At 68.5% G+C, this 17038-nt stretch overlaps 2 protein-coding genes across 2 annotated transcripts; both read left to right on the plus strand.

The window, feature by feature from the left end:
- Window positions 1-276: 276 nt before the first annotated feature.
- CDC6 (cell division cycle 6) lies at window positions 277-4400 on the plus strand. Its single transcript, XM_039565778.1, has 12 exons — window positions 277-554; window positions 802-1053; window positions 1304-1522; window positions 1758-1957; window positions 2040-2203; window positions 2340-2446; window positions 2586-2725; window positions 2810-2910; window positions 3045-3109; window positions 3255-3454; window positions 3564-3704; window positions 3831-4400. Exons 1-12 carry the CDS (start codon window positions 359-361, stop codon window positions 3918-3920), a joined length of 1875 nt encoding a protein of 624 aa, XP_039421712.1. The 5' UTR covers window positions 277-358; the 3' UTR covers window positions 3921-4400.
- Window positions 4401-7638: 3238 nt separating this feature from the next.
- RARA (retinoic acid receptor alpha) lies at window positions 7639-16886 on the plus strand. Its single transcript, XM_039565873.1, has 2 exons — window positions 7639-7880; window positions 14594-16886. Exons 1-2 carry the CDS (start codon window positions 7699-7701, stop codon window positions 15150-15152), a joined length of 741 nt encoding a protein of 246 aa, XP_039421807.1. The 5' UTR covers window positions 7639-7698; the 3' UTR covers window positions 15153-16886.
- Window positions 16887-17038: the final 152 nt, after the last annotated feature.

Consider the following 17038-nt stretch of genomic DNA (forward strand, 5'->3'; position numbering starts at 1 on the left):
GTACTCCGGCAGATAGGGTGGAGGGAGAACAGTAGGAAGGCACTGGGAGAACAGTAGGAAGGCACTGGGACCACTGGGAAGGAGGATTGTGGGTACTGGGAGCAGGGGGAGGGGGGTTGGAGGGTGTGGGCACTGGGAGCATGGGGCAAGCGTGGTGGGGAATACTGGGAGCACTAGGAGGAAGGGTGGGGAGTACTGGGAGCATGGAGAGACAAGACTGAGCGGCAGTAGAAAGGCAGTATAGGAGGTACTGGTGGCACTGGGAGTACGGGGAAGGCCGGACTGGAGGGCGCGGGCCGTGGGAGCACTGGGGATACTGGGAGCGCTGACTACCCGCCCTCAGACCACAACTCCCAGCATGCCCCGCGTGCCGCGCTCGGCGCCTTCCGCCGTGCCTCGGGTGCGCTCGCTGATAGGCTGCGCTGTTGCGGCCCTTCCTCCGGCCGCGGCGATTGGCTGCGGTGGCGGAGGCGCAGCCAATGGAGGGAAAGGGGCGGGGCCAGACGGGCCTGGTGGCGGGAATTGCGGAACCGGGGTTGATTTGGCGCGAGAAGGTCGGTGGCGGCAGCTGCGGGACCCGGCGGGGACCCGGAGGGGATCTGGGGGGGATCTGGGGGGGATCTGGGGGGGATCTGGGGGGGATCTGGGGGGGCTTAGGGGGACACGGGAGCCAGAGATGGGGGACAGCGTGGTAGGGACTGGGATTGGGGGGGCAGGGGGTTACTGGGACCCGCAGGGCTTGGGATCTTTCTCACCTGACCGGGGTCCCGCCCTCTGACCGCTGTCTTCCTCTACCCGCAGCCCCCGCCATGGCCAGCAAGAGCCCGCAGAGCCAGCCCACCATCGGCTTCCCCCGCACGAGGAGCGCCCGCCGCCTCGCCGCCCCCCCGGCCAAGAGCGACCCCGACGCCCCTGCTCTGCGCCCCTCGCCGCGCTCCAAGGCCTCGGGCCCCGCCGATCCTGGCCAGGCCACCCCGGACACACGCTCAGGCCGTGTCACAGCGCAGCCTCTGAGCCCCAAAGTGCAGCCCCTGAGCCCCCGCAAGCGCCTGGGTGAGTCCCTCCTCTGTCCTCTTCGCCGGGGACCCCCGGGAATGGTGGGGAGCGCATCTCTCTTCTCACCCCAGAGGGCTGGGGCAGACAGAAGGGCCCAGCCCCACTCCGGCACTGGCCCAGCTGCGTTTTCGGCTTCATCCCCATTTTGGAAGGAAGAGCTGCTCCCGCGGGTTTTTTGGGGGAGCTGAAGTGCAAAGTCCCCCGGGGAGACTGACACCGTGTCACCACCAGCCTATTGCCCCCGCAGGTGATGACAACCTGTGCAATGTCCCCCATGCCCTGCCTGGCTCCCCGGCCAAGCGCAGCAAGGAGAACCGGGGCCGTCGCCTGCTCTTTGGGGACCCCTCGGCCTCTCCTGAGCAGCCCAAGGGCCCGGGGCCATCCCCGCGGAGTGGGGGGCCAGAGACCCCTCGGAGCTCAGGGCTCGGCGGGCAGCAGCGACACACCCGGCTCTTCCGGCAGGAAGGTGAGTGTGGGCAGGGCCGGGTATGGGGTTATGGATGGGATAGGGATAGGGATGGGGGTATGGATGGGGATGGTGATAGGGGTAGAGTTGAGGGTGAAGCAAGGGATGGGGACGGGGATGAGGTGGGGGACGGAGCCAGCGATAGGGATGGGGACATGAATGGGGATGATGATCAGTTGGGATGGGGTCCCAGCAATGCCGCATCCCTCCCTGAGCCCTCTTGCTCCCCGTGCAGGTACCTGTTACCAGCAGGCCAAGCAGGTGCTGCATGCGGCCGTGCCCGACCGGCTCCAGGGCAGGGAGCGGGAGACGGGGATCCTCCGGCAGTTCCTGCGGGAGCACGTCCTGAGGCGCCGTCCCGGCAGCCTCTACGTGTCTGGGGCCCCTGGGACCGGGAAAACAGCCTGTCTGAGCCGTGTTCTGCTTGACTGCAAGGTGTGTGCCATGGCCACGGCTGTGGGGCTGCTGTTGGGGCCTGGGGGCAGTGGGTCGGGTGTAACATTCCCATTCCCGGCAGGACGAGCTGGCTGGGAGCAGGACTGTGGTGCTGAACTGCATGGCACTGGGCAGCCCCCAGAGCGTCTTCCCTGCCCTGGCACAGCAGCTGGGGCTGCCTGTGGCCACTGGCCGGGAGCGTATCCGGAGCCTGGAGAAGCATCTGATGGCCCAGGGGCCCATGGTGTGAGTTCCCTGTCTGTGGTGGGTGGCGTGGGATCCCCCCTGGATGCCAGGAGAGGCAGCCTGGCAGCAGCTCTGCTCTCCCTGCTTGGGGTGCTGTGAGGGGACAGAGCAGGGGTTGATCTGGGCTCTCCCGCAGCCTCCTGGTGCTGGATGAGCTGGACCAGCTGGAGAGCAAAGGCCAGGACGTGCTCTACACCCTCTTTGAGTGGCCCCAGCTGCCTAGCTCCAGGCTCGTCCTCGTGGGTGAGTCTGCAGAGCGTGGCACTGCTGCCCTGGGAACTCTCCCTCTCTTGAGGGGTTGATGGGGGGCTTGCCTTTGCAGCCCTCTCCTGCTCCCTCCTTGGAGAACAGCCCTCATCCTTCTCCTCTCCTCGTCCTTCAGGGTTGGCCAATGCCCTGGACCTGACAGACCGGAGCCTGGCCAGGCTGGGAGCCCACCCAGGTGGCAGCCCCCAGCTGCTGCACTTCCCACCCTACACCAAGGAGCAGCTCACCCACATCCTGCAGGAGCGGCTGGGGCAGGTGGGGACACAGGGAGGACAGTGGGGGGACATGGGGTCCTTTGTCCACATGGGTGGCAGTGCTGATGGCCCTGGTGCCTCGCAGGTGGCCGGTGACCCTGTCCTGGACTCTGCTGCGCTCCAGTTCTGTGCCCGCAAAGTCTCTGCAGTCTCTGGTGATGCTCGCAAGGCCCTGGATGTCTGTAGGTCAGTGTGTGCCCTAAAACCCAGTGGTGCCAGGGCCAGGTTGGTCCCCTGCAAGTCCCCATGGCTTCCCTGCACCAGGGTGCCCATGCCAGGGGTGCCTGCTCTGCCTGGAGCTCAGGGCTGTCCCTCCCCAGGCGCGCCGTGGAGGTGGTGGAGCTGGAGGTGCGAGGCCAGACCCTGCTCAAGCCGCTGCCTGGGGGTGAGTCACTGCTGCCAGAGCCAAAACCCTGGGGGGAAGCCTCCGGGATCGCCTCAGTGGGAGTCTGGGCTCCCTTTGTGGGGCACCTCTCTCCGCTACCACCTCCCCTTTCTCACCATCCTGGGATCCTCTCTCTGTCCCACAGGTGAGTCCCCGGTGTCCCCTGTCCCCAAGCGCGTGGGGCTCCTGCACATCTCCCAGGTGCTCTCGGAGGTGTTTGGGGACCGGCTGGCAGCGGGGTCCCGGGGTGCCCAGGACACTTTCCCACTGCAGCAGAAGGTGCTGCTCTGCTCCCTACTCCTGCTTGCCCGGCACTCACATGCCCGTGAGGTGACCCTGGGGAAGGTGAGTGGCAGTGGGACCCTCTCAGGGCTGGACCTGGCCAGCAGGTGGGCGTCTCTGGGGTGTCTCTCGGGTGTTTTGCTGCAGTGTGACCCCCCCCTGCCCTCCCCAGCTCCACGACACCTACAGCCAGGTATGCAGGCGGCAGCAGCTCCCCACCGTCGACCAGGCCGAGTGTCTGTCCCTTGTCACCCTCCTGGAGTCCCGTGGTGTCCTCGAGCTCAAGAAGGCCAAGGAGGCCCGGCTGGCCAAGGTACTGTGGGGTGGCAGGGCAGGGTCTGGTGACAGCGCTGGGGTCCAGTGATAGGACACGATCCAGGGGTGGGACTGGGGCAGGATCTGGCAGCACGGTGCTGAGCATCCCTGTTCTCCTGCCCAGGTTTCCCTGACGCTGGAGGAGGCAGCACTGGAGCACAGGCTGCAGGACACGGCGCTGGTGGGCAGCATCCTGGCCCAGGGGCTGCACTAACCCCCCAGCAGCCCCCTCCGCAGGGCCTCAAGGGGGATTTTGCTGCTGTGGCAAGAGCAGACAAATGGCTCTCATGGTCTTGGACGTTTGTCAAGTTCTGCCCTGGGGCTGTCAGTCTGGGGTCTTTTTATGAATATTTTTAATATAATAATATTATTAATGTTATATTATGATTTCTGTGTGGCTGAGGCAGGAGGCTGAGACTTCCCCCAGCCCCTCTGTGGCCCCCCCAGCCCCTTTGCAGGGTGGGGTGGGTGCTCCTGACCCCCCTTGCCACCCCGGTGTGTGATCCTCAGGTCCAGTGTTGCTCCTGCCTTTCTCAGAGCCTTCTGGGGCTCTCTGGGACCTTCTGGACCACTCTGGCTGCAGGGAGGATCTTCCCAGTGCTGGCAGTGGCAGAGGGGGTGCAGGGACCCCTGGGGGTGGGGGGACAGTGGGAACCCCTTTATCTCCTGCCATTAATAAAGTCGTCCTGGTTCAGCTCTGGCTCCTGTCCACCCTGTTTCAGCCCTGTTCCCCCACTCCCTGCCTGCCCCACAGCTGTGGGGACCTCACCCTGTCCTCCCCAGGCCCTCTCCTGGACTCCAACCCTTCTCCTGGGCTCTGGCTCCCCTCTCAGCTCCTGGCCCCAGATCCTCCGTTTCTGTTAAATAATGGACGCTTTGACCTAATTTGCAGCTTCCTCATTGCGGGGGGGGGGGAGTGTTGGGGGCTCCAAATGGGGGGGGAGTGGGAAGGGATGAGACTCTGCTTGTGCCCCACCTCCCTCCATCACACCCTACCTCTGCTGTCCCACCCTGTCCCCCAGGACCCCTGGCTGCCCCTCAGCAGCTCCTGGCCAGGGATGGGGTGTTGGTGATGGGGGAGGATGTAGTACTGGAGCCCCCAGTGTGTGTCAGTTTCCCCGTGGCTCCAGCGGGTGGCCCTGCTCTGTCCCCGCTCCACCCTGGCTCTGCCCTCCAGCTCTGTGGCCTGTGGGATCCCCGCAGGGCACAGGACACGGAGACATTTGCACCGGGTGCCCAGGACAAGGACAGACAAAGGGGAGCCTGGTGATGCCCCTGGATGCCCCCTCTCTCTGCTGCTGCAGGGCCAGGGAACACCCTGGGGACACATCAGTCCCCGTTGGCTGTGGGGAGCAGTGGGGAAACCGAGGCAGGGGGGGCACGGGGGAATCTGGGAGCCCCGAGGGCCCTGAGCAGGCTCAGCCCTCGCTGCCGGCGCTATTTATAGCCGGCACTGCCATGTGTCGGACGTGTGCAGCGGCACGGGCGGGCGCTGGGGTCAGCCCAGGCTCTGCCCGCTCTGGGCTGTGTCCCTGTGCCCTCACCACGTCAGGGGCCCGGGGGGACCCTCCCCACACCGTGGGGCTCAGCAGGCACCGTGACCCTGCCGCCTGTCACCGGGTCCTGGGGCTGAGCGGGTACCGGCATTGTCCTGCCTGTAGGCAGAGTTGGGCTGAGCATGGGCTATCCGCTGATCCCCATGTCCCCACGGACCACGGTGGCCACGTCCTGCCCTATGCCAGCCCAAGGGAGTGACGCAGCCCCACGGCACACGGTGACAGTGTCAGGAAGGAAGCGCCTGGCAGCGTGTGGGTTTGCGGTGGTGTGGCGGTGACGCAGGCGGGCATCCTTCTCCCTCTGTACCCCCAGTTGCTCCAACCCTGGTCCCCCTGTGTCCCCCCACGGTGATGGCTGAGGTGATGGTGGCACAGGCAGGCGCAGGCAGGGCACAAGGACTCCCCCACATCTGGGCCACACTGGCCACGGCGAGGCTGGAGAGTTGCCAGTCCTGGCACTGTCCCTGAGGTGTCCTGGCTGTGTGCGTGGGGATGGGGACAGCAGGGCAGCGTGGGGGACACGGCCCCCCTGGCCATGCCAGTGCCAGCCCCAGCTCCGCTCTCTGCCGCAGTGGATGAAAAATCGATGGCGCAGCTGGATCCAGGCGCGTGGGTGCCGGAGCTCCCGCCGGAGCCGTTCGTCACCGAGGGCTGGCAGTGCTGCGGTGGGAGCAGCGTGGCGAGGGGACACCCCGGGACACCCAGCAGTGATGTGGGGAGGCCGAGGGGCCGCTGGGGTCCTGTCCCACCGCTCCACCACACGTGTCCCCGTGGCCCCTGTCCCCGCACACACGTGCCGTGCCCACGGGGCCGGGCAGTGCCCAGCTGTGCCGTGGGCAGCCCCACGCGCGCACGTCCGGCCGCGCACCCGCCCGAGTGCTCGGCGGGGGCTCGGCGTCCCCTCGGCGCTGTCCCCGGTGCCCCGGCTGCCTCGCTGTCCTCCCTTGCACTCTCCTTACATAAGCGGCCACGTGGCGGGCACGGCCGCCTCCCGCCGCGCCGTCACCGCCGGCACCCCCCCGCCGCACCCGCGCCGGGCGAGCTCTGTGGGGCCTCAGTGGGATGGGGACACGGCCACCCTTCGTGTCTTCGTGGCACCTCCTGCCGCGCCCTGCCACCCGCTGCCGGGGCACTGCCGGGCCTCGGTGCCGCGACGCCGCGGGACGGGACGGGGCTGGGCGCCATGGCCGGGCAGGATCCAGCCGGTGATGGGCTCAGTCCCGCGGTGCTGTGCCCGGGGGTCCCCGGTGCCCGGCGGCTGCCCCGGTGGGAGCGGAGGGGGGTCGGAGTGGCCGCCGTGCACATCTGGGAGTGATTTGGCACATTCCACTGGGCTGAGCACATGCCGGCGCCTGGGCCTCGCCGCCGCGGCCCCGGTGTGCGGGGAGGGGGCCAGCGGCCGCTCCGGGCTGGGGGTGCCCCGGCCTGGCTGGCCACGACTGGCCAGAGCATCCAGGCTCGCTCTGGTGAGCACACGGGGGAAACTGAGGCACGGGAATGTGCTGAGTGGCCTGGTGGGCACCACCCTCCGGTGTGGGATCCTGACAGGCACGCAGGAGTCCTGGGCAGTAGGGGGCCAGTGTGACTCCCCCCGGGGTATGTGCTGAGGCTGGCCACACGCCTCACATGTGTGTCTTCCCAGGGGAGCTCCTGCCCCACTGCCCTCCCAGCTCTCGTGATGCAGGGTCTGGTCTGTGCTAGTGGGTGCAGGGCCCTGGATGCCCTTTCTGGCTTCCCAGAATGTGGCTGGGTAGCCTGTGTCCATGTCCGTGTCCCCATCGCCATCCCCTTCCTGGGATCAGCATCTCTCCGGGGACAGACCAGGGAATCCCCCCGGGTACAGGCACTCTATACCCCCAGGGTACCATGGGTGCCCCCAACCCTTCCTCTCTGAGCCTGGGGGGGCAGCTCAGGGACTCCCCATTCCTCTCCCCTCTTCTCCCCAGTGTGTTCCCATCTCTTCCCTACACCCCTGGAGCACCCACCCCCCGCGTTTTCCCTCATGTGGGTGCCCCAATCCTCCACCCGGAGGGTGGGGGCGAGTATCCAGAAGCAGAGAAAAAGGAAGCGGGCTTGGGGGAGCGTTGGAGCACCTCCTTCTGTGAGTGTGGGGGGGGGGGAAAAAAAAGGGAAGAGGGGCACCGACGTTGCGGTGCGCGGCCCCTTTAAGAGCCCCCCCACCCGGCGCGGCGCGCGCACCCACTTTCTCCCCTTCCGCTTTCTGGAGACTTCAAAGAGTTACAACGCGGGGCTGGCCCCGCCCCCGCCCGCCCCCGCCCGCGCCCCATTGGCCGTTGGGGCGGAGCGGGGGCGTGGCCACCGAGAGGGGCGTGGTCTCCTCCCGCTTCCCCCCGCCCTCCGCCGCCGCCGCCGCCGCCGCCGCCGCCGCCGCCGCCCCGCCCGGCCCAGCCCCGGGTAAAGTTTCCCCGCGAGCACATGACTCGCAATGGCCGCGGCCGCCGCTCGGTGAACCCCCCCGGGAACCCCCACCCACCCCTCCCTCACCCCTCTAAGCCGGGGCGAACCCCCCCCAGCTCCTTCCCGGTGCCGCCGCCATGCAGCCACCACCGGGAGCTCCCCGGGTTTAAGGATTTCGGTGTTGGAGTCTCCGTGAGCAGGTAATGAGTGGGCTCCGGATCTACCCGTGGGAGTGGAAGGGGGGGTTGGGAAGGAGGGTCTTGATGCGGCTCCGGTACCGCCTCTGGGGATCCCCCTCCGGTAACGGGGGATCCCGGGGTTCCCGCAGCGGGGGAGGGACTCCGCCGGGCTGCGGCTGCCGGGCGCACCGGAGCCGCAGCGGGTTCGGGATCGCGGCTTTGGCCCCTGCCTCCTGCCATTTGGCTTGGGGGTGCCGGAGTTCCCTCTCCCGGTACCGACCGCCTGGGCGCTCCCGAGCGGCAGCGCTGCCCCCCCACCCGGGGAGGGTTCCGGGGAGGCTCCGATAGCCTCTATACCCCAGCGGCGACCGGAGGACCGTCACGGAGCGCGGTGCTGAGGGGACCCCCCCCCCGGGATTACCGGGCTCCCTCGGGCCGCCGGTGTGCGCAGCCACATTCCCCCCCACCTCCCCGCGGCGGGGGGGGCCGGGGCCGGTTCCCCTTTTCGGGGTGCGGCGGGGCCGGGGCCCGGCGGGGGAGCGGGGCCGGGAGCGCGGGGGGCGCCGGGGGCCGGGGGCGGGAGCGGCGTCTGCGCCGTTTCCTGGCCGGCGGGCGGAGGAAGCCATCGCTCTGCGCGGCTGACAGGGCGGCGGCGGGCGGGGGGGCCCGGGGGAGCCGGGCGGGGGGCGGCGGGGCCGGGGAGGGGACCGTCGGCCGCCGCCTCCCTCCCGCAGCAGCTGCCCGGGCCGGGCCGGGGGCGGCGGAGCCCCCGCGGGCTCCGGGCGGGGTGGGCGGGTGGGGGGTGCTGTCCCCCGGGTGCTCGACCCCTGCAGAGGGGGGATTCCCCCCCGGGGGCGGGCAGCGGCGCTCCAGGCTGGGGTGGGCCGGTGCGGAGACAAATCTGTGCTTCTGTCCCCCAAATCTGTGCCTCTGACCTTTGACCTCGTTGGTGGCAGGGGCCTCCCCGCAGCGCGGCGGGTGCTGGGGGTGAACACGGGGGCTCCCCAAGCCGGTCCCCCCGCTCCGGGGAGCCGGGCAGGCACCGGCTGGTGGCTCCGGGTGCAGCACCCGCTGCGTCCCCGCGCCGGGATTAGCGGGTGGCGGCTCGGTGGCTTAGCGGCCCCGCGGCCACTGCTCCCGGGCCATATGTCACCCGTGGGCCCCCACCCTGCCCTTGGGGGTGACCTTGCTGCGGCGCGGGGATGCGCCTGCTCCCGTGGGTGCTCGCACCGGGGATGCCTGTGGGTGCCGGGTGTCCGGCCTCTTTGCCCATTGCTCACAGCCCCCCCAGGTGACGCGGTGACACGGCCACCGACAGTGGGATGGCAGGAGCAGGGCAGTGCACTGTGCCTCGTCTGCCGCTGCCTGGTGCCTGCGGCTGCTCCGTCCCACAGGGATGCCTGGCTTCACCCAGCTGTCCTTGTACATCCTCTGTGTCCCTGCGCTCGGTCCCTGTGGCAGGAGCAGCGTCGCGGCCGCGGAGCCTGGGGATGGCCTGTGCCACTGCCACCGCCTGCCCTGCGGCGCTGGGATTTACCATCCTGCCGCTCTGGATCTATTTATATCCAGGAGGTTCTGGCGTGACAACGTGCCACACTTGGCCGCGCGTGCCCTGAGCCACCGTGCCCTGGGCCACTGTCCTGGCAATGTCCAGTGCTGATGCCAGTGCTGCCATGGAGAGGGTGGCTGGGCTGTGGGGTCCCCCAGCCCTTTTTGGGGTGCTGCTGCAGCACGTCAGGGCTGGGGGAACTGTGGGTCCCCTGCAGTGCGTGCCTGGAGCCTCAAGGTGCCCCACGGCCATGGGGCACCCCTGTGCCGCAGGGCCCCCTGGCAAGCGCCAGCCCCGGGGGGGGCGCAGCGGGTGCGGGGGGTGCGATCATATCTGCGGTGACACATGTGCTGATTACGGAAAATGGGTTAATCTCCCTGCGGCTGGAGGAGGCTTAGCGGGGGGTGGCTCGTGGCAGGGCCCAGCGAGGGGCCGCGTGCGTCCGCTGTGGCCTCCGCTGTCCCCACTGAGCCCCGGCTGCCAGGCAGTGACAAGGGACATGGCAAGGGGACGTGGCAGTGGCACACGGCAGCCTGCCTGCCCGCAGCCAGCCCGGGTGCGACACGGTGGGTCGCGGTGGCTGCGGCACGGAGTGGTTTGGTCCCCCCAGGTACATCAGGTCTCTGCTTCGGAGCCTGCCCAGGCTGGGGGCACGGTGCCACCAAATCTCGGTGTCCGGGAGTGTCACACGGCCGCCTGCCCGCCGGGTCCCCCCGCGCTGTGTCCCGAGCGGCCCCGTGCCAGCTGCACTTGTCTGCCGGCTGTCGCCGAGCCAGCGAGGGCTGTCTGGGGCCGCGCTGTTCCCGGCACGCCATTCCCAGGGCGCCGGCTGCCGCCGCAGCCTCGGCTAAAAACAACCGGGACTGCCGCGAGTGGCTGCCGGGGCACCATCCCCCTGCTTCCCGGGAGCCCCTGGGGAGCTGGGATGGGGCACTCTGGGACCCCTGGGATGGGGCACTCCGGGACTGGGAGTTCTGGGCCTGTGGTTCCCTGCTTTCAACCTGAAGGTTGGGTTGCAGGGTGGAGATTGGGGTGTACCTGGAGGTGTCCCCTCCATGGGCAGGCAGCAGAGGGTGTGGGTCCCCAGGGCGCTGTGGGGGCAGCCCACAGTGTGAGGGGTTGGTGGGTCACGCTGGCCGGGACACCACCGGACCTTTGGGACCGGCCTACTCCTCTCAGGCACCCACGGTGCAGCCAGGCCGGAGCAGTGCCAGTGGTGGTGTGGCACAGCCGTGGCCATCCCAGGGGCCGTGGCAGGGGCTGGGGCACCTGTTCCCGCAGAAGAATGGCGCATCTGGTGGTGGGTGCGGGAGGTGTAACCGGAGCGGCGCGTTCCCGACGTAACCGGAGTCGGCCCGGCCGCAACAGGTGGAATTTCAGTTTGTGGCTCGTTGCGGCAGCAAGATGTGGGGTGCTGGGGTGAGGACACACACCACAGGGCCAGTGGCAACTCCCTGGGGTGCCCATGTACCCCCATGGGGTGCCCCTCCCCATGGGAGGCCAGCATGGCCACCATCCCAGCTGGCACGGACAGCGTCCCCGTGGGCCAGCGTGGTGTCCCCGGCCCTGTGTCTGTGCTGGGGGAGCGGTGGTGGCTCCGTGTATCTTGCAGTTGGTGTTGGGGTGCGGGAACACCAGTGCTGCCCCGGGACCTGTGGTGGGGCAAGCCCCTGGTCTGCTGCTGGCCCTGGAGAGTAGGATGTAGGTCCTGTGGTCAGCACTGGCCTCAGCATCCTCAGATTCCTGTTCCCAGCAGCCTCAACTCCGGCACAGGCTGCCTGGCCCAGTGTGTGCCGCTGGCTCCGGCCATGCCGCAGGCTGGGCATGATTCACGCCTGCCCGGGGACGTGAGAAACGTGACGGTGACTCACCGTGGAGAGCTTTGGGGATACGGGGAGAGGGTCTCTCTCAGCAGCCCTGTCAGGGGGTCACCTCACCCCTCCTGCACGATGCTGGCTGGCCTGGGAGGGCCCGGAGGGGCCGGTGGTGGCGGGGGGCAGCGGGGGGCAGCCGGGCCCTTGGCCTCGCGTGCGAGGCCACCCCGGGCTGGTTCTGCCGCCAGCGAGGAAACCGCAGGCTGCAACCGCAGCGGCTCCACAGGCGCTTCCTGCCCTGCCCCGAGGCTGCCATCCTGTGCCCCCGTACCCTAGAACGGCAACCCCTCTCTGCCCACACACCGTGGGGGCAGCCTGGCACGGGGGGGTCCCCATTGCTGGTTCTGGTGAGGGTGGGGGACATACACAGCAGCTGCTGCCAGATTTGGGGAGTGCAGGATGCTGCGGTGGTGAACCCTGCAATGGCAGCAGGGCCAAGGGCCTCAGGTGGCAGGTCAGCGGGGTCATTAGTCAGTGGGGTGATAAGTCAATGGGGTGAGAGAGTCTAGGGTGGCAGAGGAGCATGGTGAGAGTCTGGGGTGACAGGGGCTGTGACAACTGGGCCAGGACTGAACTGAAACCTGTCTGCCTGGGAATCGAGAGTGGCAAGGGGAAGCTGCGGCCTGGAGCATGGTGCCTGCCGGCATGACAGGAAGGGCTGGGTCGCTGCCCGCTGCCCTGCCAGGCACCCCCAAACACCCCCAGCCCCGCTTGCCCCCCGCTGCCGGGGGGGCCAGGGCGGTGCCCCCGTTCACCGGCGTGTCACATCCGGGCGCTGGTGCTGCCATCACTGTGTGCCCCGGCAGGAAGCACAACTGGGTTTGGGGGTGTGATGTGGGCTGGAGCTGGGGTACTGCCTGCACTGGGGGGTTCGGGGAGCCTCAGGGTGGGCTGGAGGTGTAGCTGGCTGGGGTGGTCACTGGGGACGGGGTGCTGCGGTGTGGCCATTCCGGTGGGATCCTGGTTGCTCTGCGGTTGGTGCTGGCTGTGCTGGATGTCGGGGAGCAGGATGCACCTGTGGGCACTGACCCCGGCCTGGGGGGTTACAATGGGGGGCTGCATTTTTGAAAGGGGTCTCCTGGGGGACTGTGCCAGTACTGCCTGGCCTACCTGGGTGTGCACAGATTTTTGTGGAGGGCTTTGTGATCTCTTTGGGGTCACAGTGGGATGGTGGCTAGGTCAGCCTTGTCCCACCCCAGCTGTGTCCCCCCACCAGCCATGGTCCCCCAGATCATGTCCCCCCACCAGCCACACTGCTGCCAGCCTTGGGAATGGTGTGATCTGCGTGTCTGTGCGTCTGTCCACCCACTCCCGGGGGCCACCCCCGGCCTGGGTGGGAGGTTCCTCGTGTCTGGATTTGGCCCGGGCCCCGCAGCAACGTTTTCCATGGGGCTGGAACGAGGCGCTGGATTCCAGGAAGCTCCGGGCCTCATCCAGCTCCTGTGGGGACTGGAGGAAAAGGCGTCGGGGCGGGTGAGCGTGGGCCCTGCCGAGGAGCTGCATGGCCCCTGGCCCCACACCGCTGGCCTGGCGGGTTCTGGGAGTGCAGCTTGGTCAGAACACCCAGGACCCCCATTTGGAACACCCAGGACCCATATTTGGGATACCCACAACCCCCCAGCTGGGGAGCAGCCGTGTGCTGGGGGCTGTGCCGGCACATGGTCCTGGGGGAGTTCCTCTGGGCACCAGCTCCTCCTGCCCGCCAGGACCCACGGGAGCAAGGCTGGCCAGGATCCCCGGACCCTCCTGGCCACTGCTGGTCATGTGGAGCATTGGAAAAGGGGGTTGCTGGCTGGGTTGGGGTGCACGGTGACCAGCCTGGCGGCGTTGGCCTCGCTCGGTCCCTGGCCGGCGGTGTGTGGGGGGGCTGGAGTGGGTTGAGTAATTGGGCCCCGGCATGGCTGGCGCAGTGCCCGGCGAGCACTTGGCACCGGCAAACATAACAGTTCTTCCCGCGCCTCCCTCCCCTGGCTCCCCCCAGCCAGCACAACTCGGGGGCCACGGCCTGGCCGGGGGGGGGCCATGGGCAGTCCCCCACACCGCAGGCCAGGGTCCCTGCAGTGCCATGTGTGGACCCCATGCAAGGGCTGTCCCCAGTCTGATGCTGACCCAGCATCCGGCACCGTGCCCTGGCAATGGCTGTGGGAATCCCACACTCACTGGGGCACCCTGTGCTGGGGGGAATGTGGCCCCCCCCAGGCACTGATGGGTGCCCACTCTATAGTGACAGGACCATGGGTCTCCCCATAGGTGCTTCCCACTGGGTCAGTGGGTGCTGGTGTGAGCTGGGAGAACTGTGAGGGGTCCTGCCTCCAGTGGGTGCACCCAGCTGGGTTCTGGGGGGGCGGGCAGGGCCATGCCCATCCCGGCCCCTCCCCAGCGCCTTGCCGGGCGGCCCAGCCTTGTTCCTCTGGATCCTTTTCCGCCTCCGCGGGGCCGGGAGCCAGCACTCTCGGCAAATAAACAGCCCCCGCCGGGCCCCGCGCCAGCACTTAAATAACAGCCAGCCCGGGATTGTGAAAGCCCGTGCCCCTCTTCCCACCTCCCCCCGAGTGGCCAGGGCCGAGGGTCCGTGCCCACCGGGCTGGCGTGGGAGCTGGCGGCGCACGGCGTGAGCTGGCGCGTGGCACATGCATGGGGTGGGGGCTGCGTCGCGACGGGCACGGCCCAGCCCTGCGGCCAGCCTGAGCCCCCCGGTGCTGGTCCCGCGGGGACTGAGCCCCTCCCTCTGAGGCCGGGGTGGCTGAGCCCCCTCGCGATCCGCGCAAGCATGGGGGGAGCGGAGCCGGAGCGGGCGCGTGCCGTGACGCAGAGCCGGCCTGGAGCGGAGCCGCTGTCCTCAGGGGACCCCGGTGTGCCCGTGTCCCGCCCCCGTCCCCAGCTGCCCCGCAGCCCCCCAGGCTGGGCAGGGGCTGCTGCCCCCAGACCCTGCTGCGTGCCCCATCTCCCATGCTAGGCCTGGCAGAGCAGGTTTGGGGTCGTGGTGCGGCCTTTGGCTAGAAGGGGTGCCCTGTGGGACCACAGTGTCCCCATACCACCCCCACACCGTCCGCCCGTCCCCCCCACTAAGCTAAGCTGGGATTAGGGAGCTGCGCCTGCCGGTGCCGCCGTCCCGGTGTTGTTAATCGGGGGATCGGCTTTAATCCCCCACGGAGCCCCAGGCCCAGCCGGCTGCGCCCTCCTGGGGCCGGGAGGGGATGTGGCCCCGGGGGGGGCTGGGGAAACTGAGGCACGGCTGGTGGGTGACCCCACTGGGTGGGAGTCAGCAGTCACAGCCCCTCTGCTAATGCCCCTCTCTGCTTCCCCCACAGCACCGCAGGACCAGCGCCAACTGTGAGGACAGCCCGGCAGCAGGGCACCCGCGGGCCCCATGCTCTGCTTGTCCCCCGGCCCCCGCACCTGAGAGCCCCCTGCGCCGGAGACCCCGCCATGGCCAGCAACAGCAGCTCCTGCCCCACACCGGGCGGGGGGCACCTCAATGGCTACCCTGTGCCCCCCTATGCCTTCTTCTTCCCACACATGCTGGGGGGGCTCTCACCGCCCAGCACCCTGGCCGGCATCCAGCACCAGCTCCCCGTCAGTGGATACAGTACCCCGTCACCTGCCAGTGAGTACTGCGTCCCTGCAGGGGCTGGTGGGACCCCCAGTGCTGGAGGGGTATGTGGAGACCCATCCGGGCCGGGCTCTGTCCCCAGCATGGGATGTGGGTGCCAGTCCCAGGCTGCTGCTCCAGCACTGGTCCGTAATGTGCCCCAGGGCAGTGGCGCTGGTGAGGTGGGGTCTCCTTGCTCCCCGCCACATCTGTGGGGAGCTGATTTTGGGGGCTTCATGATGCAAGCGCTGGGTGCTGCTCCCCATGTGTTCATCTGAGTGCTCCTGCTGGGGAAACTGAGGCAGGGAGTGCTCAGTGGCCCTGGTTGTGTCATTAATTGCGACCACCTTCGTTAATGGCTGTTTTATACGCTGGTTATTAATGGCCCATGGGCCCTGGCCAGGGTGTTCCTGTCCCTCACTGTGACCAGACTGGGTGCTGGGTGGCTTGGTGGGTGCTGTGTCCCCACGGTGGCTCTTTGTTCGCCGGTGGCGGGCCTGCCATGGGGGAGGCGATGAAGGCAATGAAGACAATCATCATCGCGGCTGCTCCCGATTCCATTTCCCCGTGACAGGGTCGTTCATCACGGTCCCGGTAATCACTGCCAGCCGTGATGGCAGCTGGGAGCTGCTGGAGGTGGGCATCCACCCCGGGTCCCCCTGAACCAGCACCCCTCAGAGTGCCTCAGTTTCCCTGGATGCCATCTTGGATGCCATGGGATGGCTGCTGGACCCCTTCTCACCCCGGTCCCACGGTGGGTGGGTGCCCGTGCCCGTTTTGCTGCATCATGGGTGCCTGCGGCGCCTGCTGGCGGGGAGAAACCCCGTGGGTCGGGGTGTGGCAGGGCCCCCCCGGCCCGTCCTTGGCCCCGGGGGCCGGTGCAGGTCCGGGCAGGGCCGGCCCTGGGTGCTGTCCCCCGCCGGAGCCGCCCCGGCGGCGGTGGGACCCAGTGGGACCAGTTCAGCGACTGGGTGTCGGCGGGTGGGGCCACTCCCCCGCGCTGGCTCTGGGGCCATTCCGGGCGTGTGGGAACAGGCTGGGGGTGCCGCCTGTGTCCCCCCCCTTCCCTGACACTGAGGACAGAGCCGCGGGCTCGGCTGGAGGGTGTCCTGGGGCGGGTGATGGACCGGTGAATCGTGCCTCAGTTTCCCCTTGGCCTTCCCTGCTGGGTGCCCGAGGGATGCAGGGGGTGGGGGCACCGTGTCTTGCCACCCCCTTTGTAGCATCCACACAGCCTGGTGGGCGCTCTGTTTGGGTAGGCCCTGCAATATTGGGGTGGCCCCTGATGCCGCTGCTCTCGCTCCTGGTGCAGGGAGGTGCCGGTGTCTGTGTCCCGGCTGCGGGGGGGCCGGTGCTGCCACCCCCTCCTCACCATGTGTCCAGCCCTCACCAGATGTGCTGCAGCTGTGCGGCCCCGGGGCCGATCCGTCTGGGCCCTCCTGGGTGTGCAGATGCCCCTCCCGGGATTTGGGAGCCCAGCGGGTCCGTGAGTGCTGGGATGGGGATCTGGTGGGTTGGGAGCTGCATGTGGGCATGTGTGTGCTCACATGATGGATGTACACACGTGTGCCCTCTGTGGGCTGGGTGTGTGTGCGTGGAGCTGTGTGTCCGTGGCACCGCGTGCTGCTGGCAGTGCTGGTGTGTCTCTGCACAGCTGTGTGTGCACAGCTGGGGCTGTGTGGAGCGTGCATGCGTGTGTCACGTGTGTGTGTGTTTGTGTCAGTGCCCGCTGTGCCTGTGTGTGCACAGCTGGGGCTACGCAGGGCGTGCATGCGTGTGTCACATGTTTGTGTGTGTGTCAGTGCCCACTGTGCCTGTGTGTGCACAGCTGGGGCTACGCAGGGCGTGCATGCGTGTGTCATGTGTGTGTGTGTGTGTGTCAGTGCCCACTGTGCCTGTGTGTGCACAGCTGGGGCTACGCAGGGCGTGCATGCGTGTGTCACGTGTGTGTGTGTGTGTGTCAGTGCCCGCTGTGCCTGTGTGTGCACAGCTGGGGCTGTGTGGAGCGTGTGTCACGTGTGTGTGTGTGTGTCAGTGCCCACTGTGCCTGTGTGTGCACAGCTGGGGCTGTGTGGAGCGTGTGTCACGTGTGTGTGTGTGTGTCAGTGCCCGCTGTGCCTGTGTGTGCACAGCTGGGGCTGTGTGGAGCGTGCATGCGTGTGTC

The sequence above is a fragment of the Corvus cornix genome, chromosome 27 (assembly GCF_000738735.6).
Source record: "Corvus cornix cornix isolate S_Up_H32 chromosome 27, ASM73873v5, whole genome shotgun sequence".
Taxonomy (NCBI): Eukaryota; Metazoa; Chordata; class Aves; order Passeriformes; family Corvidae; genus Corvus; species Corvus cornix.

Bases quoted from the DNA above. Each gene is read 5' to 3' on its own strand.
- RARA (XM_039565873.1), top strand. From the start codon at position 7,699: ATGACTCGCAATGGCCGCGGCCGCCGCTCGGTGAACCCCCCCGGGAAC. The intron at 7,881-14,593 runs GTAATGAGTGGG...CTTCCCCCACAG, and splicing joins GTTGGAGTCTCCGTGAGCAG to CACCGCAGGACCAGCGCCAA.
- CDC6 (XM_039565778.1), top strand. From the start codon at position 359: ATGCCCCGCGTGCCGCGCTCGGCGCCTTCCGCCGTGCCTCGGGTGCGC. The intron at 1,054-1,303 runs GTGAGTCCCTCC...TTGCCCCCGCAG, and splicing joins GAGCCCCCGCAAGCGCCTGG to GTGATGACAACCTGTGCAAT. The intron at 1,523-1,757 runs GTGAGTGTGGGC...CTCCCCGTGCAG, and splicing joins CCGGCTCTTCCGGCAGGAAG to GTACCTGTTACCAGCAGGCC.